General features: G+C 36.9%; 1 protein-coding gene across 3 annotated transcripts in view; it reads right to left on the bottom strand.

Moving 5' to 3' along the window:
• Positions 1 to 26043, bottom strand: part of ATL2 (atlastin GTPase 2) — a 58189-nt gene that overhangs the window by 25405 nt on the left and 6741 nt on the right. For 2 of the 3 annotated variants that reach the window (XM_047068665.1, XM_047068667.1), the window contains exon 2: positions 8055 to 8299. The exons of the other annotated variant lie outside the window; for it this stretch is intronic. In XM_047068665.1, coding sequence (XP_046924621.1) covers positions 8055 to 8299 — 245 coding nt within the window. The remainder of the gene's footprint in view (positions 1 to 8054; positions 8300 to 26043) is intronic. 3 annotated transcript variants of the gene reach the window in all.

Genomic DNA, 26043 nt, shown 5'->3' with positions numbered 1-26043 from the left:
AAATAAATAAATAAATAAATAAATAAAATAACGTATTTCTTCACCAGAGACCGTTAATATAAAAGAAATTTAAATTATACAAGACTGTTTAACTTCCTGAATGTCTTAAAACTGTGTTTGAGTAATCAGTGTTTATGTTAACCATCTATTACGATATCTTTTAATAGATGACCTAAATAGAATCAAGTACTTTAGAAACAGTAAGTTTTAACTTAAAAGGAACAAAGACTTCAGAATGGAAAAAGGTCTGCTAGAACAAATAATTTATGTTCTCTCAAGTCCTCATATGTGATGCCATAGTCTCATATTTTTGATGAAAATACAAAACAGGCAGTACATACATTTGGGGCTTAAAGCTGGAGAGCTGTTTGAAAGACTACAAATGACACATTTTCAGGGAATAGATTCATGAATGCACCCGAGAAAGCCTCTCCTAAGACAGTGCTATAAGGACTTTGAACAATATATTGTAGACTCCTCTGCTTCTGCTTCCTCCAGCTTTGGTAACACTTGCTGAAGTTTTTCTAACTGAAATTACTCACACTAATTTTAAACCTGCACGTGAAAGAACAGATTAGTTTCAACGCAGAAATCAAAATCTAGGAGGAAAAGAAAGCCAGTGAGCTAATGGAAAAAAGGTAGTCCACAGTCCACATAACTTCTATACTCACTCCTTAGCTTATATTCAGGGATAAAAATAAGCGAACCAATTTTTATTTTCCTAACTGACTTAAAATTCTGATCAAATTTGGCTGGCTTCTCGCATAGGCAAAAACAGTAATAATATAACACTTAAAATTTCCACAGCTTGTTACATAAGTTACATACATTGCTTCACATATAATGAGTGAAATTCACAAATGTAAATGCAGTTAAAGTAATAATTAAATGAACAAGCTACGTCTCTACAGTAAATATGGTAACAGTTTTATAAGCATGACCCTGTATAGAGTACAATGATGACCTAAAATTAACACAATGCATACCTATCAGAATCGCTAAAGTTAAAAAGACTGACAATACTGTTCATAAGATGTATAACAAATTTAAGTCTCTTACATTGCTCAAGGAAGTGCAAATTGGTAAAACCACTTTGGAAAAAAATTGTGGCAGTCCCTAGTACAGTGAAATGGGTTTTATGAACCTAGCATTTCTACTCCTGGTTATATACCCAACAGAAATAAGTGATTATGTCACCAAGACTTGCACACAAATATTCATGGTAGGTTTATTCATAATGGACAAAAATTACAAACAACCCATATGTCTTTCAAAAGAAGGAGTAAATAAATCAGTATCTTCACCCAATAACCTACCACTCAGTACTAACAAACAACAATTACTGGATCATGCAATAACATGGATAAATCTCTTAGATTCAATGTTGAGTCAATGAAATCACACACAGGAGCACATACTTTATGATTACATTTATGTAAAGCTCAAGGGTAGACCAAACTAATCTATAGTGATGTAGATCAGGATGGTGGTGGACTCAGTATTGGAGATAGTAATACTCGGCAGGGGAAATGAGAGAGCTTTCTAGAGTGCTGGTAGTATTCTCCTTCTTGATCTGAGTGGCAGTGGTTACAAAAAGTATAGGTACACAAAAATTTACTGTCTATCCTAAGATTTATGCACTTTATTATTATATGCAAGTTATACCACACAAAAAAAAAAAGAATAAAATGACCCTAGGCAGAACCTTTTAAAAATACTGTTCATCCTCTAAATACATTTCTTTCTTCAAAAAGGAACATGAAACAAACCAAGTTTTCCTTCATGCATTCACACATTTCTCACAAGCCCCACATCTCAGACAATGTTAGCCTTAGGAAAAAAAAGGGTGAAATCAAGTTCAATATCCCATATGGCCAATTTGGAGATATTTGTACTTTTGGCAAATTATACATAGCAGCACATATGATCTTTAAAAACTGTTCTTACTCCTGATCTCTGGAAGCAGTTCTGGGAGCAGCTCTTTAAATAATAATAATAATAATAATAATAATAATATCATCTACAATTTCTCTTAAAATGTTTTTAGCAATTATGTTATAAATGGGGTCAAAACTCTTTACTCATTAAGCATATAGATACCAGTGGGCAGCAAAAAAGTTACCAAGCATGCACTCCTCTCGGGCTATCTCAACTTCTGAAGTAAACAGTGAAAAGTAGACACTAACAACAACAACAACAAAAAACAGTTTAGTGTAGGTAAAGGATCAAACATCATTTTACATAGTAGTTTTAAGAATAAAGGCTTTAGAATCAAATTGCCTGGTTTATATCTCAGCCTCGCCACCTCCTTTGAATCTCATTTCCTCAACTATCAAGCTGAAATACTAACACTACTGCATAGGGTGAATGTGACTACTGAGGGAAATAATACCTATTTAATGTTCAGTAATCAGAATACCTAGAATTCAGTAAAGATTCAAAAACTGTTATCTTAAAAGATAATCTGGGGACACCTGATTCCTGATTTCTGCTCAGGTCATGATCTCAAAATTCGTGAGATAAGTCCCACATCAGGCTCTGCACTAACTGCAAGGAGCCTGTTTGGGATTCTCTCTCTCCATCTATCTTTGCCCCTCCCCCACTTTATCAAATATAAATAAATAAGCTAAAAAAAAAAAAAAGATAATCTGCACTTCCTCATGGAACAATACATCATCTTGGAAGTGCTCTTACCCAAAAGTCAAACCTGAGTCTGATCAAGTCCTTAGATTTAAGTAACAATTTACAGCAAATTCAAAGGACAAAGGAACATGTAAAAATTACACTAGTGGGATAAAATCAGCAAATCCAGACTGGGAAACTCTCTAAGACCAACAGTCAGTTTCTTCAACAAATAAACTGCTAAGAAAAATAATGGAGGGAAACCTAAAAAAAAAATTAGAAACACTTTAAAGACAACCAATCACAATGTGGACCTCATTTAGTTGGCTCTTGACTCTAACCAAACTGCTAAAAATGAAAAAATTAAAATATCTGAGTCAACTGGAAAATTGATCCCATATATTAACCTTATATATACCTAACTTAAGGAATTATTTATTTTTATGTACGATATTACTGTAAGGTCCAAAAAACCCGTCATACTGAAATATTTACAAATGAGATGATATATCTGGACATATTCACAACAATATAAAAGGTATAGAATGAGTTGGCATATAGATGAAATGAAAGTGAGAGTTGATAACTGTAAATACATGAGCATTCGTTATACTGTTATCTACTTTTACATGTGTTAAAAATTCTTCATAATAAAGTTATTTAAAAAAAAAAGAGAGAATGATATAAAAGTACAAGCAACTCTGTACACAATTCAGACTCTTTCTTTATCTAGCGCACCTGGCTGGCTCAGTCAGCGAAGTGTCTGACTTCGGCTCAGGTCATGATCTCAACGGTTCGTGAGTTCGAGCCCCGCATCCAGCTCTGTGCTGACAGCTCAGAGCCTGAAGCCTGCTTCAGATTGTGTCTCCCTCTCTCTCTGCCCCTCTCCTGCTCACACTGTGTCTCTCTCTCTCTCTCAAAAATAAATAAATGTTAAAAAAAATTTTTTTTTAAAAAGACTATCTAGAAGAGATCAGTTAACAGCTCTCACCAATGCTTAGTGTTCAATATCCCAAGTATTAACGTTTATATAATTTAATTCTACCAAATTCAGTTTTGACCTTCCTAAACCAACTCCTAAAACTGAAATTCCTTTACATGATAATTTGATCAGCATTTTTCTAATAATTCCTATTATCACAGGAGTTATCTACTTTGGAAGCTTGGGATTCACAAAAATCAGCTCACTAAAACTTACGAGATGAAAGCAAATATCCACTGACAATTAAATGAATAAATAAAATGTGGTATAATCACATAGTGGACACCAAAGTAGCAAAAATAATGAACGATCACTCCATGCAAAAAATGGGCACATTTCATAGATAGTTTAAAGAAATAAACCAAACACAAATTCTTATGACATGATTTCATTCAGGTGAAGTTCAAAAACCAGTCTGGGGTACACAAGAGTTCAGAATAGGGGTTACCATTTGGGGTTAGATATTAACCGGGAGGGACATAACCAGGTGGGGGGGACAGTTCTAGATCTTCATCTGGGTGGTGGTAATAGGGGTGTATACATATGTAAAATTTCAGCAAGCTATACACTTGAGATTTGAGTACTTTCCTATATATAAATTATACTTCAGGGAAAAAAAGAGAAATTCAAAAGAAGAAATACATTTGCCTAAACTACATCCCCAACAACCAAATCAGCATTAGAAAGGGAAAGACACAGAATACTTGAGAGTCTATATATCTATTTCACAGGGAAAAGTCTCCCTCCCTCCCAATACTGTCTCTCATCACAGATTTTCATCTCTTCTTGTGTAAAACTGCCTACTTTTACACATGAAATAGGATTTTTTTTAAATATGGACATAATAGATCTAACAGTTTGCATGTAAACTTTAAAAAAAATTTTTAATGTTTATTTATTTTTAAGAGAGAGAGAGAGCAAGCAAAGTAGGAGCAGAGAGAGGGAGACACAGAATCTGAAATAGGCTCCAGGCTCTGAGCTGTCAGCACAGAGGCCGATGAGGGGCTTAAACTCATGAACCCTGAGATCATGACCTGAGCCCAAGTTGGATGCTTAACTGACTGAGCCACCCAGGCGCCCCTGCACATAAATTTTTATAATTATTTCATCTATGGCTTTTTAAGAATGACTTTTACAAGTAATAAATATTCTACTTACAAATTGTTAGGTTCACTAACAACTTGAATTTTTGTGGTATTTCTCATATATGGCATTCACAGTAAATGTCCTAAGTGATATCTTTGGAAGTTCAAAAGGTCTTCTACATTATGAATCCAGTAAATCAGCAATTTTAGTCACCTTCTGTTATATTTCATGGTTAGAGTCTAACTATAGAATTGATTAACTCCAACATACATAAGAGAATTTTATTCTAGAAAAAGGTTTAGTTCACCTCTTAAGCTTACAAAAGACTAATTTCTTTCCTCCTATACTTTAAAAACAACCTATTTTCGGGGCGCCTGGGTGGCGCAGTCGGTTAAGCGTCCGACTTCAGCCAGGTCACGATCTCGCGGTCCAGGAGTTCGAGCCCCGCGTCAGGCTCTGGGGCTGATGGATCAGAGCCTGGAGCCTGTTTCCGATTCTGTGTCTCCCTCTCTCTCTGCCCCTCCCCCGTTCATGCTCTGTCTCTCTGTCCCAAAAATAAATAAACGTTGAAAAAAAAATAAATAAATAAAATTTAAAAACAACCTATTTTCAAAATATAAGTAGCAATTCAAAAAAAGAAAACTGTGTAGAAAGCTGTTTCCTTCACAAGAGAATGAGAACTAAAAGTCAGAATTTTCCCCTATAATTTAGAAATGTTTGGTAAATGTTTGGGTGGCTCAGTCAGCTAAGCATCTGGCTCTTGATTTCAGCTCAGGTCATGATCTCACAGTTTGTGGGTTGGAGCCCCACTCTGCATTCTGCGCTAGCAGCTTGGAACCTGCTTTGGATTCTCTCTCTTTCTCTCTGCCCCTCTCCTGCTCCTGCTGTCTCTCAAAAAAATTAAAATAAAAAAAAAAGATTTGGTAAAAATCTCAGAATAGTCTTAGTTTTAAGAACTACTGAAGTTTTTGTTTGTATCGAACAGAAAAGAGCTCATGTTCATGTGCTCTTGTGTTATGATTACTAACTACTTAAAATGAAAACAGTCATCTATTTCTAAATCATATGTAAAAAATTTATATTTAGCTCCTTTAGTGAACTACACCCTTACCCAGGTCAATAAAAAGGACATATGAAGTCAATGTTAGCCATGTTCATCTCCTACCTCCCTCAGTTAGCATCCCACCTTTGCAGGCAGATAGGTTAATGAAATAAATTCAAAACTATCTCCTTCTTTAATTTCATTCTCTTAGGAAAAGCATGACCCACCACCAAATCAGTGTAAGCTGAGGCGTGTTATCCCAAAACTCAACAATGTTTAATGCCATTTTCAATTAACAGAATAAATTATTTATAGCATAAATTCTCTATGGAAAGCATATCAATGAAAATTAATAAAGATATTTCAGCCTAGAAGCCACTAACCAGGTGTGCAACCTCACTCAGGCCCTCATAACCTTCCCGTGGCTTCAGCGTCTTCCCCAGGAAAAGAACTGCAAACACATGACACATGTGTGGACTGCTACTCTCCTCTGAACAACCACTACTAATTGATCAGAGATGGATTCAGAAATGGCACCTGAGGTGAAACTTATCTGTCATTGCTAGGCAAATGATCTAAGCTTCTTTCCCCTTTGAACATTCGGTCTGTGACCTACTTGGAATCAAATGCATTTGCAGGAACAGCTCAGACACACATAAATATGATATATACAAGCTTACTTAAGGAGTCAGAACCTCAAATATCATCTTTAAAGGCACAGTCTTTAAAAAAAAATATGCCACTATTCATTTCTCTATTTCAGATGTAAAACTGTGGGAAATAATCAAGTCTAAATGGATGAAATACTGTATCTTTCTCAATTTGCTAAACATGTAAAATAGTGTCATTTAATATGAATTACATTCCTGATACTCAGGCATTCCTGATGATGCCTAAAGAGATCCCTACAAAAAGAATTTACTGAAAAGCTTCCTGGAAAATCAACTGTTACTTACCTTAAGGCAGATGCATACACACCCAGTTTCAGATTAATATAGAACTCATAAAGGTGAGCACCCTGACAAGAGCTTAGATAATTACATAACTCTGTCAAAGTGTTATTTCTAGCATCTTCACGTGGCTTCTGAATGTCAAACGCCATGTAAGGAAAGCCCTTTCTTCTAAATGCTCCACTCCAAATTTCCAATTCCTTCTTCTTCGTCCCTATCAAATTCCCATTCCCTCAGCCCAACTTTCAACTGTTAGAAAAACACTGATTTAAGTAAAATTATTTTTTGCTTTTTTTCAGAGGAAAAATTCCAAAGTCAGGAAGGGGGAGGGAAATAACAATTGCCTGGTACCATCAAAAAGTATTTGGAATCAAATATAAATTTGATTTATATTTATTAAAAATAAATCAAGTATAAATTTATGGACAGAGGGAGATTCAATGATCAAAACAGAAAATAAGTGTTTACAGCAGGCTAGTTAATGTTAGGTCAGGGAGACATGGTAACTAAGAGAAGACCCATTCCTGACAGAAGTTAAACTAGCCAGGAAAAATAAGTAACTAAAGCAGTTTCAATGAAACAAATGATTAGTGCCATGAGAGTTGGGAGAAGGACATAATATAGTCTTAAAAATCAGAGAAGGCCTCGGGGCGCCTGGCTGGCTCAGTCCTAGAGCATGCAACTCTTGATCTCAGGGTCATGAATTCAAGCCCCACACTGGGCGTGGCCCTACTTAAAAAAAAAAAAAATCAGGGAAGGCCTCCTATGAAAAGATCAGCCAAGGATATAGCAACATTTGAGAAGTAACATGACACAGCTGAGGAACTGCAAAAACTACAGTATACCTGACACAGAGAAGCAAGATATGAAACTCAAGAGATTATCGAAGACCAGGGAAGCCACACTAAGGAACCAGACTTTATCTCAAAATGTAATAGTCACTGAAGCTGACTTATTTGAAAGGGCACAGGTGTACTTGTACAAAAGTCTCTATCAGCCTACTTCACCCATTATTGTAAAGGTGATCAAAAAAAGGGGAGGCGTGAAGAAGTAACCAAAAGGGAGAGAACAGTGTATCAGAGGCTTTAAAATATACTCAGACACCTTGGGTTAGAGCTACAATGCCTGTAACATAGATGCTCAGTCATATGCATCCATATGGACTGCACGCAAAATGGAATTATGGAGATGAGGAACAATCAAGAACTCAAACGAACTTAGATTACTGTCTTAACTGAGAAGTCTTAGCAAGAACTGGATTTTTGTAAAATGAAAGACACAGCTCTTACTGTTTTTTGTCTATTATTTTTAAACAGGGTTGGTTGGCTGTTTTTTGTTTTTAACTGGGTTCAATTTAAAAGACACTATTCACCTTGTTATACATATATCTAAGCATGAAGTCCAGTAGAAATGATTTCCCTTTACGAAAAGCTCCTGCCACGGATACCACTACTATGTTAAGATCTCGTATGTGTTCCTGTAGCAATATCTGCTCCAAAGCTTCTTCATCGAGCTCAAAGTTATGGTCATCTTCATGAGCAAGAACAATCTGTACTGGACATGGTTTCTTCATAACCTCATCAGAGTTTACTAGGTCATCATCTTCATGATTCTCACCTAAAATTAAAAAAAAAAGAGAAAAAGGTTACTTGAATTCCTGCATTACAAACTTCTCCTAAAGGATCACAACTAAAGCAAAATTTCAAATAACTTCCCCTTTGTTACAGATCATCTGCAAAAAGTGATATTCAAGTACATATTGGATTTCTCACTCCCTCTATAGTAGGACCAAGAATATTGCTGAGATTTCCCACTATACACACAGATAAGCACAATACTAAGTATAGCCTCTACTATTAAGTCTAAACAGCTAATTATGAACAGTAGCTGTTTCTTGAGCACTGCATTATTCTATAAAGAATTTCTGCTACTGTATGCACACTGAAACCGGATCTATGCGAGGGGAGGTGGGGGGGGTGTCAATTTTACCTAATAATTCAAATTCCAATTTTCCTGGTAGGCATTTCCTGGATATTATTCCAAGTTACAAAGATTAAAACATATGAATTATAAACATTTTTCACTATGAAACTTAAATGGCTACACTAGGGTCCTAAGAAGTTTCTAAAACCGACACTAATGGTAAAGCTAACAAGTCCCTAATTTAGTAAGAGTAACCTAATAGTACAGCTTCCTTTATTAAAGCAAAGCACAGGATTGATGTTCTGTTGGAAAACACAAAATGAATAGTCAGTGAGGTACAGAGTTATATCCTATAGTTTCATCTGCCTCTGGGCTCTTACAGACCACAACCACCATTTCAAATTACCTAACTCCCCAAAACAGGTGTATCAACTCTTCCCTTGTTCACCCAGCACACCAAAACAAGGTAATCTTTGCAAAACTTTACTGAATAGTAATGAAGAAATAACGATAAAACACACAACAGCAGGAGATGCCTGTGTCACACTGACAGCACAGAGCCTGCCTGGGATTCTCTCCCTCCCTCCCTCCCCCTAAACCTCTCCTGAGCACACACATGGTCGTTTGTTCTCTCTCTCAAAATAAATAAAGATATGCAACAGTAGAGACAAGTTTCTAAAGTTTAGGTTTCTGTCCTTTTAATAAAACAAAACAAACAAAAACACCTAATAGCTAATTTCAGAGACTTCTATCCCTTGTCAGGCTTTCTTCCCTATCAATTGCTTGATCCCATGTAGCCAAATCACTGGTAGGGACCTTATCCTCCCCCACCCCAACATTTTTAAGAGACTCTCCCCTTGAGTCTGTCTACTAAGTGACCCTTTGCAATCTAAGGAGACATACAGTATCTACTGTGTTCAGTGCAATGACAGTCCCTTCTCTCCCAGGAGACAGCCAGTCCACTGAGGAGTGGCATATTAGTAGCCAACACGGCAAGAATACCTTATCCAACTAACCACTATTCTTAAAGATTATATATCTACATTCATGGCTCTTTTTTTCCCCTAGAAAGAAATATCTAGCTTGTTTGATTTGCAAAAACTAGGAGAGCCTTTTCTTCCATCACAAGGCACCTTTAACTGAACATAGCAAAAGCAGCAACACTATTTCAAAATGTGCTACAAACAGTGACAATATAAAGAGCAACCAATTTCAAAGGAGAATCATTGGAAGTAAAAGCAATCAATATTTAATTAAAGACGATATTATCACTTCCAGTTTCAACAGTATACAAATACAGAATGGTACCTAACTGGTCTCCCTTTTTGCTCCCTCCTTTAAACCAATCTAGGGACGCCTGGGTGGCTCAGTCGGTTAAGCAGCTGACTTCGGCTCAGGTCATGATCTCACGGTCCGTGAGTTTGAACCCCGCGTCGGGCTCTGTGCTGACAGCTCAGAGCCTGGAGCCTGTTTCAGATTCTGTGTCTCCCTCTCTCTGACTCTCCCCTGTTCATGCTCTGTCTCTCCCTGTCTCAAAAATAAATAAAACGTTAAAAAAAAAAAAAAAACTTTAAACCAATCTAAATTCCAGAGTAGTAACAAAATAATATAGATAAATGTGACTGTTATTAAATTACTCTCCTTAAAATCACTGTTACAGAGCATTAACAACTAAAATCCTACACATACCTTATAAAATCCTGTACTCACTGCCAAATCTCTCCTGCCCCAAATGCATTTGGTGCTACTCTTGCCTGTGTAAACTACAAATAGACAAGTTAGCCTTTTTTCAGATTCTTATGCTACTAAAGCTCTTTCTAGACTCATATTTCACCAAGGATATTCCTTTTTCTGGAATATTCTTTTCCATGTTGTTGCCCTAATCAACTCATGCTTATTCCTTAAGCCTCCGTTTAAACGTCATTTCCTAAACGTCATTTCCTCAGGAATATCTTTCCTAAGGTTCCTAATCAAGTTTAGTCCTCCTATACTCCCCTAATCTAAATCTACCCATCATTTGAATATTTATGTAAATGCTTATTTATTATAGGTCTCCCCCTCTAGACTGCCAATCCTCTGTTTAAAAGCCTCAATTAGCTTCCCACTGTAACCAGAAAATATACAGAAAAAAACAAAACTCTGAAGGTCCTGACCATGACCTCCACAGTCCTATGTGATCTGGCCCTCGCAATCGGGACCTCTTTCTGTTCCTTGAACAGGTCAAACCTGTTTCCCACCTTAGAATCTTTGTCCTGTGTTCTCCCCTGTCTGGAATGTTCTGTCCCTAGAAACTCATGTGGCTTTATCTTCCATCATCTAGGTCTCAGCTCAAATGTTCTCGTAAGTGTGGCCTTCCTCGACCATTCAGTCTACAGACCCTTCCACATCACTTTAACAAAACAGGTTTTGTGGGTTTTTTTTCCATAGTCCTTTTCAATATCTAAACCCTTTTTCATTTGTTTACATTTGTGCCTTATATCTCTCCCTCCATAGAAAGTATATACCACAAAAATAAGAATCTCAATCATCCTGTTGGCCACTCTATCTCCCAGCACCCCGAATAGTGCTTGGCACCTAGCAGGTGCTTAATAAATATTTCTTGAATGAAAGAAATTTACACGTTTTACTCAGGAGTTTTATACCTACCTGCCCCTAGGTATTTTACAAGCAAATCTGACAATCACATAACTAGTTTGGGAAAATACTTCCAGCAACTCAAGAGTAGTATATTTATCACAAAATTACAGTTACAAGTATGAAGTTCTACCAATACACTAATTAAAAAGAACCCAAAATGAGTTAAGTGCTAAAATATCACAATGACCAAATTTGGAGATTGCTGATTTTGTTGAAACCAACAAACAGTCTTGTTCTTACTGTAAAGAAAGCATTAGTTTCTTAAAAATAAAACAAACAAGGGCCCTTGGGTGGCTCACTTGGTTAAGCGTCCAACTCTTGATTTCAGCTCAGGTCATCTCATGATTCATGAGATCAAGGCCCACACTGGGCTCTGCACTGACAACACAGAGCCTGCTTGAGATTCTCATTCTCCGTCTGTCTCTCTGTCTCTCCCTCTCCCTCCCTCCCTCTCCTCTCTCTGACCCTTCCCCACTCATTGCATTCTGCTTCTCTGTCAAAATAAACATTAAAAAATAAAGAAAAACAAACCACTTGTTTTTAACAAGTTATTAACTTGAAATTTCACCTAGATTGGTTGACTACAGTTACCATGTAGCCAATTTTCTTTTATTAGCGTGGATAAAGATAGGTACCTCAGATACACAGGCAGCAGGTGTCTACGTTTTTGTCACCATTTCTAGGCTACAGACTTCTAAAGTGAAGTGCAGAAACATGTTTCAAAAGCATGATGGAGCACAATGACACGGTTCACTAAGTTTACTCCCCCACCATGATTTCTCTACCATTTTTGTACTAACTACAGACACAGTACTTCATTCATCAAACACTGATATAAGCAACTAAATATAAGAATTGTACATTTCATCAGACTACCTGTAAACATTAACATTCAGTGATTACCTACAACTGGAAATCTTTTTAAATTTGGCATTGCTCTAAGATTTTAAATTGAAGTTAAATGCTAGGTAGAGAATAGTGATTCTATTTCCATTTTTCAATGCCAAAAAATGACTGAAGTAGACTTTGACCATCCAATAAATTTTCCTGATTCACTGTTTCAAGTCAGTTCTCCCCCACTCTACCGCCTAATACATCTTTCAAGGTCAAAGCTGAAAGATACCTAGAGCAGATCAACTGTTCCTCAGCTATTTCCCCATACTTAACACTAAGTATACTTAACCTATTTGCCACAAGGCCTACAAAAAGACACTTGTCTAAGTAAAAAAAAGATCAGTGGTTGCTAGGGGTTGGGGGGGAAGAGACACGACCAGGTGGAGCACAAGGATTTTGACGGCAGTTAAACTATTCTCCCTGATGCTACAGAGATAGACGCAAGGCATCATACATTTGTCAAAACCCACAGAATATACAACCCCATAAATGAAGCCTAATGAAAACTGTGGACTTTGGGGAATAATGATGTGTCAGTGAAGATTCATCAGTTGTAACAAAGGTGCCACTCTGGTGTGGAGCAGGGTAGCTGTTGGTGTGTGGGGACAGGGGGTACATGTGCACTCTGTATTTTCCACTCAATTTTGCTATGAATCGCTCTAAAAAAAGAAGTCTATATAAAAAAAAGACATTTGTCTTTTTGATTGCTCTTTAAACACACTGATCTTAAATCTGCCAAATTCGTACAGTCAGTATACATTCCAACAGCAAAATTTACACTTCAGAACTGACCTAGATCCGTCTGCAAACTTCAGGCATAATTACACACTAAGGCAATATAAAGATGCTAGAAATCTGCATTACAATAAAATGTTACTAACGTTACATTATTTCAGCCCAAAATTAAATTTGTAGAGAGAGAACCAAGTAAGGAGTAATTCACTTCTCAAAAGCAATGAAAGTATAGTTATTCAAAAGCAATGAAAGTATAAGTTATTCACATTCCAACTAAAAACTTGAAACAAATTCTTATGGAAAGTAGCCTGGGTTCAGTCTACTCAGTCTATTTACAAAAATTAGCAGTTTGACAAAAGCAATGTTTTGGTGTCTGGCACCTGCCCTCAACATTTACACCCTATAACCATATGAAAACAGTATCTAAGTATTCAGAAGTTTATTCTAGCACGTATTTTTTACAGCCTTAAAGAGTTCATACCACAGCAAACCTATTTGTAGGAATTTGTTGTAAGAAAATAAAGATGCTAGGGGCGTCTGGGTGGCTCAGTTAAGCGTCCAACTTTTTATTTAGGCTCAGGGCATGATCTCTCGGTTCGTGGGTTTGAGCCCCGCATCAGGCTCTGTGCTGATAGCTCAGTGCCTGGAGCCTGCTTCAGATTCTGTGTCTTCTTCTCTCTCTGCTCCACCCCTGCTTGCACTCTGTCTCTCAAAAATGAATAAAGGTTTTAAAAAAAAAAAAAAAAGAGTACAAAATGATACAACCACTTTGAAAAACTTTTTGGTAATACCGTATAGAAAGTTACACATTTTTCCCCCCAAAAAATCTCTATGCCCAATGTGGGGCTTGAACTCACAACCTCGAGATCAAGAGTCACGTGTTCCACTGACTGAGCCAGCCAGGAGCCCCAGTTAAACATATTTACCATACAACCATCAATCACACCCCTAGGTACTTAAAAGAGAAATTAAAACATTATGACAAAAAAACCTGAAAATGAATGTTCATAGTAGCTTTATTCATAATGACCATAAACTGGAAACAACCCAAATATCCATTTACCAGAGAACGCATAAGTTGTGTTAAATCCATACAATGGACTATTACTTAGAAAGGAAAAGAAATGGGGGCGCCTGGGTGGCTCAGTTAAGTGTCTGACTTTGACTCAAGTCATGGTCTCGCGGTTCATGGGTTCGAGCCCCGTGTTGGGTGCTGTCCTGAGAGCTCAGAGCCTGGAGCCTGCTTCTGATTCTGTATCTCCCTCTCTCTCTGTCCCTCCCCTGCTCACGCTCTGTCTCTGTCTCTCAAAGGTGAACAAATGTTAAAAAAAAAAAAAAAGAAAAAAAAAAGGAAAAGAAATGAATTACTGAAATACACAATAACACTTATAAATCTAAAAAGCTATATATATACTAAATGAAGGGAGCCACACACAAAATGCCATACTGTCTGAGTCTACATACATGAAATTCTAGAAAAAGTAAAACTACAGTAACAGAAAGCAGATCACTAACTACCAAGAGCTGACGGTAGGGGAAGAGAAACTGACTACTGCTACAAACTGAATGTGGGTCCCCCAAATTCATATGTTGAAGCCCTAATCCCCAATGTGATGGTATCTGGACGTGGGGCCTGTTGAGGGGGGGTAATAAGATCCCGGGGGCAGAGCCCTCATGTACGGGATTAGTAAGAGACTTGAGAGAGAGAACCTCTTTCTCCACCTGTGAGGACACACAAGACAGCCATCTGCAAACCAGAAAAGAGGACTGGAACCAAATCGGCTGGCACCTTGATCTTGGGCTTCCCAGCCTTCATAACTGAAAAATAAATGTCTGCTTAAGCTGCCCAGTCTATGCTAATTTGTTATAGCATCCCAAGTTAAGACAACTATAATGGGGTACAAGGGAACATTTTCAGATGATGGAAATGTTCTATATCATGACTGTGGTGGCGGTGATGGTGGTTACAAAACTATGCATTCATCGAAACTCATCAAAAGGTACTCAAAACTCAGTGAATTTTATGTAAATAATTTCAGTATGGCAGATTTTGAAAAAAATCACATGCAGCCTATTCCCCTTAGCACTTTCATTTATTAAATGAGAGGATAAAGCAATACAACCAACTTATTAATCATTTTCCAGAACAAAAATATTCTAATTAGTATTGTCCCCATCAAGGAATACTGCCCATGAAGGTTATACTCCAATGTGATGAAAAATTAGAGCTGTCCAGGGGTGCCTGGGTGGCTCAGTCGGTTAAGCAGCCAACTTCCACTCAGGTCATGATCTCATGGTTTTTGACCTTGAGCCCCAGGTCAGGCTCTGTGCCAACAGCTCAGAGCCTGGAGACTGCTTCAGATTCTGTGTCTCCCTTTCTCTCTGTCCCTGCCCCATTGGTTCTCTGTCTCTCCCTCTCTCTCAAAAATAATGTTAAAAAATTTTTTAATAAAAAAAAAATTAGAGCTGTCCAATAATTCCGACATTGCTCAAATTCAATTTAAAATGTTTTCTCTTGACCTGAATTCAGGAGCCGGAAAATATAATTTTGAGTGTCTCCAATGGTGAAAAACGTACTCCTCTGTAAATGAATTCCTGTGAATCCATTACCTTATCATGCCAAAATATTTTGGTTAGAAAACAAAAAGGTATATGGGTATTGAGGAGGGCACCTTTTGGGATGAGCACTCGGTGTTGTATGGAAACCAATTTGACAACAAACTTCATATATTGAAAAAAAAATAAAATAAATTCAAAATAAAAAAAAGAAAACAAAAAGGTATTAGGAAATTACTAATAGTTATTTTCTTAAAGAACTCAAGACAGCTGTTCATACTGGGGAGGAAGGAAGGGCTTTTTTTTTTAATCCTACAAGTATTTTAAGCATCAACAGATTATACATATGCTTTCTAGAATACATGTCTAGAAGATACATGAGGACATTCAAGTTCTAGTACCTATGGCTAAAAATTAGCCTCACTACTTAACATCTAATATATCACTCACAGGGGTTTTAGAGATTAGGCAGCCAAATTCACTCATTTTACAGGTAAGGAAAACACAGGACTAGACTTCTATTTGCAGGGAGAACTGGGCCAGGTCTTATTAGTGTTTTTCCTCTCCAGCAGGGCTTCTCAAACTTTAACATGCATATGAATCACTTGAGGATCTTGTTAAAATGCAAATTCTGATTCAGTAAATCTGGAGTGGAGCCTGAAACCGCATATTTCTAATTCCAAAGTGATACCAACACTGCTGGTCTCAGAACCTAATGAAGTACCAAGGATCACCGTATTTTACAGGTGTTAATATGTAAACTAATTTTATTTTGTAGTTTCTACCTATGTTAAAGTTTTCACAGAAGGAAAAAAATTTTCAAGCCAAACTATAATCCTGTATTCTTCCTGGGAGACTGCTATTATTCTGATGTAACTAACTTCCAGCCTAGCCACTGAGGGTTCTAGAAACAGCGAAATAAGGCAGTGAACGTAGATATCCCTACTTTAAAAATACAAGTGCAGAAAATGTTTTAATATGCTGACATGATACATAGCTGGAGTTGAAAATTATTGGTCTGGAGCCATCATCAGTCACCTGGGTGAGCTTTTTATTTATTTTTTTTTTTTAGAAATTTATTGTCAAATTGGTTTCCATACAACACCCAGTGTTCATCCCAAAAGGTGCCCTCCTCAATACCCATCACCCACCCTCCCCTCCCTCCCACCCCCCATCAGCCCTCAGTTTGTTCTGTTTTTAAGAGTCTCTTAAAGTTTGGGTGAGCTTTTTAAAACAGTGCTGGGCTTCCCTCCCTCTCCCCCAGACAGAGGCAGCCCAGAATAAGATTACTGACACAAACTTGGACTTCATTAATATAGTTTTTTTTTTATGTTTATTTATTTTTGAGAGATACAGAGACGGAGCGTGAGCGGGGAAGGGGCAGATAGAAAGGGAGACAGAATCCGGAACAGGCTCCACGCTCTGAGCTGTCAGCACAGAGCCCGATGTGGGGTTCGAACGCACAAACCGGAAGATCATGACCTGAGCCGAAGTCGGACACTTAGCCAACTGAGCCACCCAGGCGCCCCTAATATAGTTTTTTTGAAAAAGAGAAGCAGCTATTAACCAATCAGGTCCTACAAGAAAACGTTTTAACTATTTGCTCCTATAAAATAGCGTTATTAAGAACTCACAAAGTTATTAAACTTCTGTCATGTAAAATGGGAACCAGAATGCAAATTGCAAAAATAAAAACTTCAAAGATTCCAGAAGATCTATTAACAATTTCAGGTATCAGATACTTTCCCACACCAGCTCTGCCTGTTTTGCTAATCATTTTGCTAAAAATGCTTTTAAAGTGTATCTAATGTAATTCATCTCCTTCCTTAATTACTGTCAAATCATGAGAGAAACAAAAGTTGTTTTCTTAGAAGATTCACATATTATTTTTCACTTGAAAACTACTGTTTCCACAGTAACCAGTACTGATGTCACAGAATTTTTGTTGTTCCCATTTAAAGAATACTGAGGCATAAAAATGTTTTTATGAATTCATCTAGATTAAGAAAAATGTAAAACAGACTACAAACATATAAATGCGAGGTTTTTTTCCCAAAGCTTATAACCAAATATTAAGCACTTAAATATAAGTGTATTTTGAGATCAGAAAAACACTTTTCAACTGAAGTTAATTTAAATTAGATATTTTAAATGAGGCTGCAGTTTATGAAGTCAATTTTGTTAGCTAGTTAAGAGATGCTAGAATAAATAATGGCTCAGGGGACTCTAAGCAACAATGTAGAAATTCAGAAAAATTCTGTTTAGGTTCTGCAACCTAAAGTCCCAAGGTTTTTCTCAATTTTCTTCTAAAGTTAAGTCTTGTAGAAAATCTCACCCAAGACACCCCCAATGGTCTCGCATCTGTTCTTATGTACTTTTTGGGGGGGGGGGGGGCGATATACACTTTTGTTCTGTCGTCCCAGTTGTTAAAGAATTAGAGTACGAAATACTGAAAAAAATGTTTACCGAAGTTATTTATATGCTAGAGGAATTCTTACACATATGCACAGGAAGAGAAAAACAAGGTTTATTGTTCACTGAAGTACTGTTTGAAATTGCAAAAAAATTTTTTGAAACAATCTAAATATTCATAGATAAATAAACCATGAAATAGAAAACTGAAGTTAATAAGATTTAAGTGTGTATACATGGATAAACTTCAAAACCAATGTCAAATAAAAAAACAAATCAAACCACGAGTACATACTTTAAGCCACTTACTAAAAATTTTTAAATACAGCACAGTATTGTACATTGTTTACTTTAAAAATACAGATATGTTATAGGACTATTAAAAAAACAGGAAACATGTATACCAACTTCAAGATAAGTGTGTGTCTGTGGAGGGAAAGAAGAAACGAAGGAAGGCTGCTTAACAGACCAAGCCACCCAGGTGCCCCAAGCATCAAACTCTAGATCTCAGCTCAGGTCATGATCTCAGGGTTCCTGAGTTCAAGACCCACATAGAGCTCTGTGCTGACAGTACAGAGCCTGCTTGTTAATTCTCTTTCTGCCCCTACTCCATTCATGCTCTTTCTCTCTCTCAAAATAAGTAAACTTAAAAAAGATTTTTGTTTAAATAAAAATAAATAAAACTAAAAATGGGGGCACCTGGGTGGCTCAATCAGTTAGGTGTCTGACTTCAGCTCAGGTCATGACCTCACAGCTCGTGGGTTCGAGCCCCGCATCAGGCTCTGTGCTGACAGCTCAGAGCCTGGAGCCTGCTCTAGATTCTGTGTCTCCCTCTCTCTCTGCCTCTCCCCTGCTCACGCTCTTTCTGTCTCTCTCTCTCAAAAATAAATTTAAAAACATTTTTAAAAACGATTCAAAACAATTAGGGCATATACAATGCATTAGATCTATGCAATGAGCACTTGGACATCTTTAATATTTTTTCTATAATTTTTAAAAACTTTATTTATTTGAAAGAGACAAAGAGAGCAAGTGGGGGAAAGGGACAGAGGGAGAATCTCAAGCAGGCTCCAGGCTTAGCACAGATCCCATGATGCTGGGATCATGACCTAAGCAGAAATCAAGAGTTGGACACACAACCAACTGAGCCACCCAGGCACCCGTCTATCATTTTTATAAGTTTGAAATAGGTTATAACTGTTTTCAATGAAGTATTTTGAGTTACTTCAGAATTTACTTCCACAGAAAAAGGAACTTATACTTATCGAATGACTCTATGACTTTAGGCCAGGCACTGTGACAGGAATCCTCTCAACAACCCTGAGACTTAGCAATTATCCCCATTTCAGAGAGATGAAATGTGGACAAAGAAGTTGGGGCTTGGGGGCTTTTTTTTTTTTTTTTTTTTTTTTGAGTAGGCTCCACGCTGGGAAGTTATTTACATGCTAGAGGAATACTTACACATGTGCACAGGAAAAGAAAAACAAGGTTTCTTGTTCACTGAAGTACTGTTTGAAATTGCAAAAAAAAAAAATGTTTTTGAAGCAATCTAAATATTCATAGATAAATAAACCATGAAATAGAAAAAAACTGAAATTAACGAATATGATGTAAGTGTGTATACACAGATAAACTTCAAAACCAAAATGTCAAATGAACTCACGACCCTGAGATCAAGACCTGAGCTGAGATCAAGAGTTGGACAACTGAGCCACCGAGGTGGCCCCTGGACAAAGAAGTTTTTTAAAAAGAAATTCAAGATTCTACAGGTAAAAAGTATACACACTGAGACTTCTATTTAGGTCTTTAATTAAGCCCATGCTGTTTCCTCTATACCAAACTGCCTTTCAATGTTACAGGATAATGTTTATAAATATCATTGTTCCCAGTGATGTATAGTCATAGAAAGGACACTGAAAAACAGCCCATATTTTTAAATAATGTTTATCACTTAAAACAAATCCCTGATATCAGTTCATCTGTTCTCATGAGTAAAAAATGACAAGTACAGATTATGTGTGGGCTTAAAGGGTTTGATTTTGTTTGGGAGAGGTGGACTTATATATATCTAATATTTGAAAGAAATTTCTAGATCCTTAAAGTTCTAGATTAAACTGGAGTTCTGGACAAAAATAATAAGAGTAACCAAAATAATCAAAACTACAGAAAAAGAAGTCTCCCTTGACAGATCAACAGGGGAAAAAACTGCTACAGCATAGTCAGTCCGTCCATAATTTAATTATAGCTGGGCTGGAGTTATACTGCCAATATTTAATTAGCCAAAGCTACACCATAAAACAATGAGTCCCATGTACACTGAAGCTTAAGAACCACCTGGGTGGCTTGCTTGGAATACACTCTTGGATCTCACCTCCAGAGTTGATTAAGCTGATCAGGAGCAGGGTCCAGAAATCTACATTTCTTACTAGCACCCCCACTAACAACCACCAAGGTAATTCTAATGCAGGGGGTTAAAGGATTAGAAGTAGGAGTGCATTAAGTCTTTACCCCTTCAACAAATATTCACTGAACACCTACAATATGGTTCTAAGAATTGTAAGATTCACTAGTGAACAAAATTAAAAAAAAAAAAAATCCTGCCCTTAGTTTATTACACCCTAAAGATGAAGAAATAGAAAACAAATACATGACATCAGCTGGTGTCAAGCACTACAAAGAAAAATAAAGCAAGTTAAGGGAAATGGAAACAGGGGTTGCTACTTCGTACAAGAGTGGCCAGGCAATGCTTCCCTAATGAGGAAACATTTATTAGAGCAAAGAACTGAAAGAAGTAGATATCTGAGAAAAGAAGTAAAAACATTATTAATAACTTTCCCACTCTATGAAATAATGTAATGTACAAAATAAGTATTTTAGGTGTACCTTTTACTGGAGAACAGAGGAAAATACTTAAAAGTGTCTACTCTGGATTCATAAGTACATAATATCTCTTTAATCCTCAAAATCACTTTGTTGGGTAAGCTAGGAGTTTCCTTGTTTGTATAAAGGAGGACACTGAGGCTCACATTAAGCAATTTGCAAGGACACGTATTTCCTAAGTAATCAAATCTGGATACACACTCAGGTCTTCGTCAAATTCATCATCTTCCAACTATGCCAAATGAGCATGTTTGTTGAATAAACACAGAGCTGAATACTTACGTGCTCAAGATTTCTAGAAAGCTGAAAAAAAAGTTACCAAAAATATAATTTGTTTAAAAAAAAAACGGAAGAGGGGTTTACTTCTCATCTTTATTAACAAATCTTGGCATATAGCTATTTTTCCCTTTTCCCAAAAGTTTCCTTGTCAAAATTTAATCATTTATACAGTCAGCAAATCATTTATACCATCCCCCAACATGTGGGAAACAATTTTTTTTCTTCATAAGCTTTCTAGAAGGGCAAGTTTTAAATTGCAGATTTTTAAAAGATGAGAAGCAGGGACACCTGGGTGGCTGAGTTGGTTAAGCATCCAACTCCATTTTGACCCAGGTCATGATCTCCTGGTTCATGAGTTCAAGCACTGCATCGGGTTCCACACTGATGGTGCAGAGCCTGCTTGTGATTCTCTCTCCCTCTTTCCCTCTGTCTCTGCCCCTTCAGCACTCTCCTCTCTCTCTCTCTCAAAATAAATAAACTTAAAAAAAATTTTTTTAAATAAAATATGAGACCCAATAAAACTGTATTTGCCAATCTTCAGTAAGACATGCATATACAGTTACATGTAAATAAATGTGTAATTCATTGTTTCTTATGGTACACAGTGTGTCATGAATAAGTGATAAAGGTCCCCCACCCTACCCACTTCAAGCTAGTAGTAATTAGAGAGCAAGGCATTATACTCTATACTTGAGAAATACAATTTGCTGATAATGGTCCTCACTCTTAAGGCTCCGACAAAATAAGTGCAAAAGAACAGTATAATAAAGAAAGAGCCATGTTCGATTAGTTAAACTAGTGTATCAATGAAGACATCCTGGAGAAGGCTGCATCTCTCTGAGCCCTGAAAAGCAGATTAAGGCTAACCTTAAAAGTTTAGGGTAAGAATACTGGGCATTATCCTGAGAGCCATGGAAAATTTTGAAGCAGAGGAGTGATAGGATCAAAGCTGTGTTGCAGAGATAAACCAAAAGTGATGAGTGAGTAAGAAGTATAATGAGAACCTAAAAAAACAGGGAAATCAGATATTAAGCAACTAGAAGAGCCAGAGTACAAGGTGAGAAGCCCGAAGTCAGAAGGTGACAGTAAAAATAGAAAGCAATGAATGCAAGAGCTAGCCAGTTCTTCAACATCCTTCTCTGAACTAGGCAACTGATAACACTAAATTATTCCATATTTTTATAAGGAACATATTCTTTTCTTATAAGTCTTTGAAAAACTATGGTGCACTAAATTTCCATTTCCAAAAGTAATTTTGAAACGGTTACTCTAAGGTTTTCTAACACAGGGATCAGGAATCCATCAAAACCAGAGTAGGTTTCCTTAACTCAGGCAAACAGTTTAATCTGGCCCCAAAATTAACTCAGTAGTAAGTTAAAAGATATTAAATCCATAGAAAAGCGACTGAAATTTGGGATAACCAGTTAGCAAAGGAGTCATTAAAATACATACACAGGGACCCAAGCTTAAATTTAGAATAAGGTTTTTATGACAAATCTCAAATAGGTATCTGCCAAGACTCTGGAAATAAGATGCTACATTCCATTTTGTCACAACTCTCTACCTCAGATGGCTCATTATAGGAGCAGTTAAAAAAACAAACAAACAAAAAACAAACAAAAAACAAAAACAAAAGTATACACTCAAATCCCAAACTCGGCTCAATACAGGCAAAATTCCTACTACGAGAACAGCTGTAAAAAGAAAGGAATAGTGCCAAAACAGACAAACATCCTTCTAAGTAGATAAATGTGACTAATTTGAAAAAACAAAAGGAATAAGAAGGTCAGAGGTTCTCAATATATTCTCCTTTCATCCTTTCTCTAGTTTGGCAACTTTTAGAGTACATGTCAGAGTTTCTTGTGGTAGATAAATACACATGGCTCAAAAACAGGGGTAGCAGGGTGGGGCACCTGGGTGGCTCAGTGAGTTAAGCATCTGACTCTTGATTTTGGACCAGAATCTCACAGTTCAGGAGATTGAGTCCCACGTTGGGATCTCTGTTGCCAGCACAGAGCCTGCTTGGGATTCTCTCTCCCTCTCTCTCTCTGCCTCTGCCCAGTTCATGTTCTCTTGTGCACTCTCTCAAAAAATAAACAAAAATAAATAATTTTTAAAAATAGGGTTAGGGAAACATATCTCCATAGTTTTTAAGAAGTCACATTTGGGGCTATTCAGACAGTTTTTCCAGGAACTATCCAGTTAGTTAAATCAATTCTTTGCTCAACTTGGCTATAAAAACAGCCCACATTCTCTCTTTTTTAATGTTTATTTATTTTTGAGAGAGACAGAGTGCAAGCAAGGGAGGGGCAGAGAGAGAGGGAGACACAGAATCTGAAGCAGGCTCCAGGCTCTGAGCTGCCAACACAGAGCCCAATGCAGGGCTTGAACTCATGAACTGTGGGATCACGACCTGAGCCAAAGTCAGACACTTCACCAATGGAGCCACCCAGGTGCCCCATATTCTTTTTTTTATTACACATGCTCTGACACCATTTGATCTTTCAGCTACCACTATCTAATTGCTTTTAAATACTTTTTAAGCATCCCTTTTAGAAAAATTCTTAGAAATAGACAAGTGCTTAAACTATTTTGTAAAAAAAAAACTTACCAAATACTGGCTATCTTCAAACAAGTAAGATATCCTACACTCAGCCTCCTAGGACCCACTCATTCCTCAAGGCCTGACAAAGCCCACCCTCACACACAGGGGTTCCTACTTCTGAAATTATAAACTTAATGATAAACTTTACTCACAAATATGCATAAGGTCTATCTGATCTCCCAACTACATGAAAGCTTAGAACAGGGATCTGTTCTACACTTTTCCACACCAGTACTCATTACACACAACTGAAAAGCCCTTTCAAAAGGTAGGTGTTCAATATGTCAACTGATAGCATCAAGGGAAAAAAAGCTAGTTCTTTGTCTAAAAATGGTCTTCTATCAGCCTGCCCTACTCCCCCTCTTTTCTCCCAAAAGAAAACAAGTCCCAGCCCTTTCAGGCTCTCTTCATCCTGAAGGGGTGATAACTTTCTTTGTATAGTCAATACATGCCAAGTGCTTTTAAGACATTATCTTTTAATCTAAAAACTTCCAAAGTAGGTTTCTTTTAGTTAAGGAAGTTGAAGCTTGGTGGTGGGACAATATGAACGCAGCTCCTAAGCTAGGAACTTCTATCACACTATGGGCACCAAAGCAGATGCACATACTCTGTCATTAATGAGTCAGAAACAAACAATATCTCAGGAAGAATTCAAAACAGTTAAAAAAAAAAAAAAGAGAGAGAGAGAAAGAAAGAAAAGAAAACCCTCTAGCATACCTAAAGATTCAGAAGAGACGAGCATCAGTAAAGTGAAAAGTTGCCGATTTATTTAAGAAAAGCACTCATATGGAGTCATTTTAAACGTTTTAAAAAAAAAAAAACTATTCGCCAACCCCCTTCCCCACAAAATTAAAAAGCAAATATGAAAAAGAATTTCTTATACACAACAGGACTTTTACAAAATAGTAAGAGTAACACTGAGATGGTCCAAGATTATAAAAATACAATTAGTAAAAAGTTCTGAGTTCACACTCTGTTACCATATTAAAATTTCAAGATCAACTGTAATCAATGAAATGCAAATGCAACAGTAAGGTCCTCATTTTTACCTATGTGTTGGCATTCATTTTTAAATAACAATATCCACGTGTGAACAGAAGTATTTGTAAACAAGTACAAACCTAACCCAAATGAACACAGACTATATGGTAACAACCTTTCCAAATGATTTGCTGATGTGTCTTCAATCTTGAAAACGTATAGGTAGTTTGACCCACCTACTTTTAAAACCATATCCTAAAGGTCAAAATTTATCTACAAAGATGTTTCGCCAGCATTGTTCACAAAAAAATCCCCATTTTTAATGCCACTTTAAAAATCATGTTGTAAAGATTATTTAATCACACAAGGAAATACAATATGGAATGAAAAAGTGAATTACAGGGGCACGTGGGTGGCTCAGTCAGTTAAGCGTCCGACTTCGGCTCAGGTCATGATCTCACAGCTCGTGGGTTCGAGCCCTGCTTCAGGCTCTGTGCTGACAGCTCAGAACCTGGAGCCTGCTTCGGATTCTGTGTCTCCCTCTCTCTCTGCCCCTCCCCCGCTCGTACTCTGCCTCTCTCTCTCTCTCTCTCTCTCTCAAAAGTAAATAAAACATTAAAAAAATATTTTTTTAAAGAAAAAGCAAATTACAAAATTACAGTAAGATCCCAATTTAGGAAAAATTAAATTATTCATTCAAAAAGGATATATACTAAAAGATGTACACTAAAATGTTAGCAGTACTTACTGATGTAGAAATGTTGGGGTTCAGGGCCGACGGCCAACAAAGAATCTTAAGACCTCTTCAGTGCAAAAAGGTGGTTTTATTAAAGCATGGAACCGGCTCCATGGGCAGAAAGAGCTGCACTAGGGTTGTGATGGATGACTGATTACATACCTTCAGGTTGGGAGGGGGCTTAGGGACACTGCAAGTCTCTAAGGAATTTTGGAAACAAGGTTTCCAGGACCTTAAGGGGGCTAGCTACTGTTAGGAAAAGTTCATTTATTACTGTCTAATAAAACCTTAGTCACGAGATCCTTGAGATGTATATCAGTGGGCCATATACTTGGAGGATGATTGCTGACATGTATTTGGGGGGTAGAGATAAAAGAAGTTTCCAAAGGAGTTTTTATATGTTAAAGTAGACTTACAGAATCCTCTAGGACCCTAGAGATTGGGATAATGTTAAGCTAATATTGCCTTTTGCAAAGTGTCATCATTGAGGCAGCTGAGTTCCTAGAGGAAGGTCACTATGCCTGTCTCAAAGACTTGTCAATGGGCTATAAGTAGCAAGGAAATTTAATTTTTTCTTTTGCCTTTGTTTCCCATATCACTTACCACTAGTTGATATTATTTTTACTTTCTTCTTTTTTATTTTATTTATATTTTCCAAAGTCTATAAAGATTTACTGCTTTTGAAATTTTACAAAAATTAAAACTTTTACAAGGTATAAATTA

Source organism: Lynx rufus, unplaced genomic scaffold (assembly GCF_022079265.1).
Source record: "Lynx rufus isolate CCGP_SWC_20201006 ecotype Redwood Valley unplaced genomic scaffold, mLynRuf1.p SCAF_8, whole genome shotgun sequence".
In the NCBI taxonomy this organism is placed as follows: Eukaryota; Metazoa; Chordata; class Mammalia; order Carnivora; family Felidae; genus Lynx; species Lynx rufus.
Note: the sequence above shows the minus strand (reverse complement) of the source record. Positions and strands in the feature narration are given on the sequence as shown.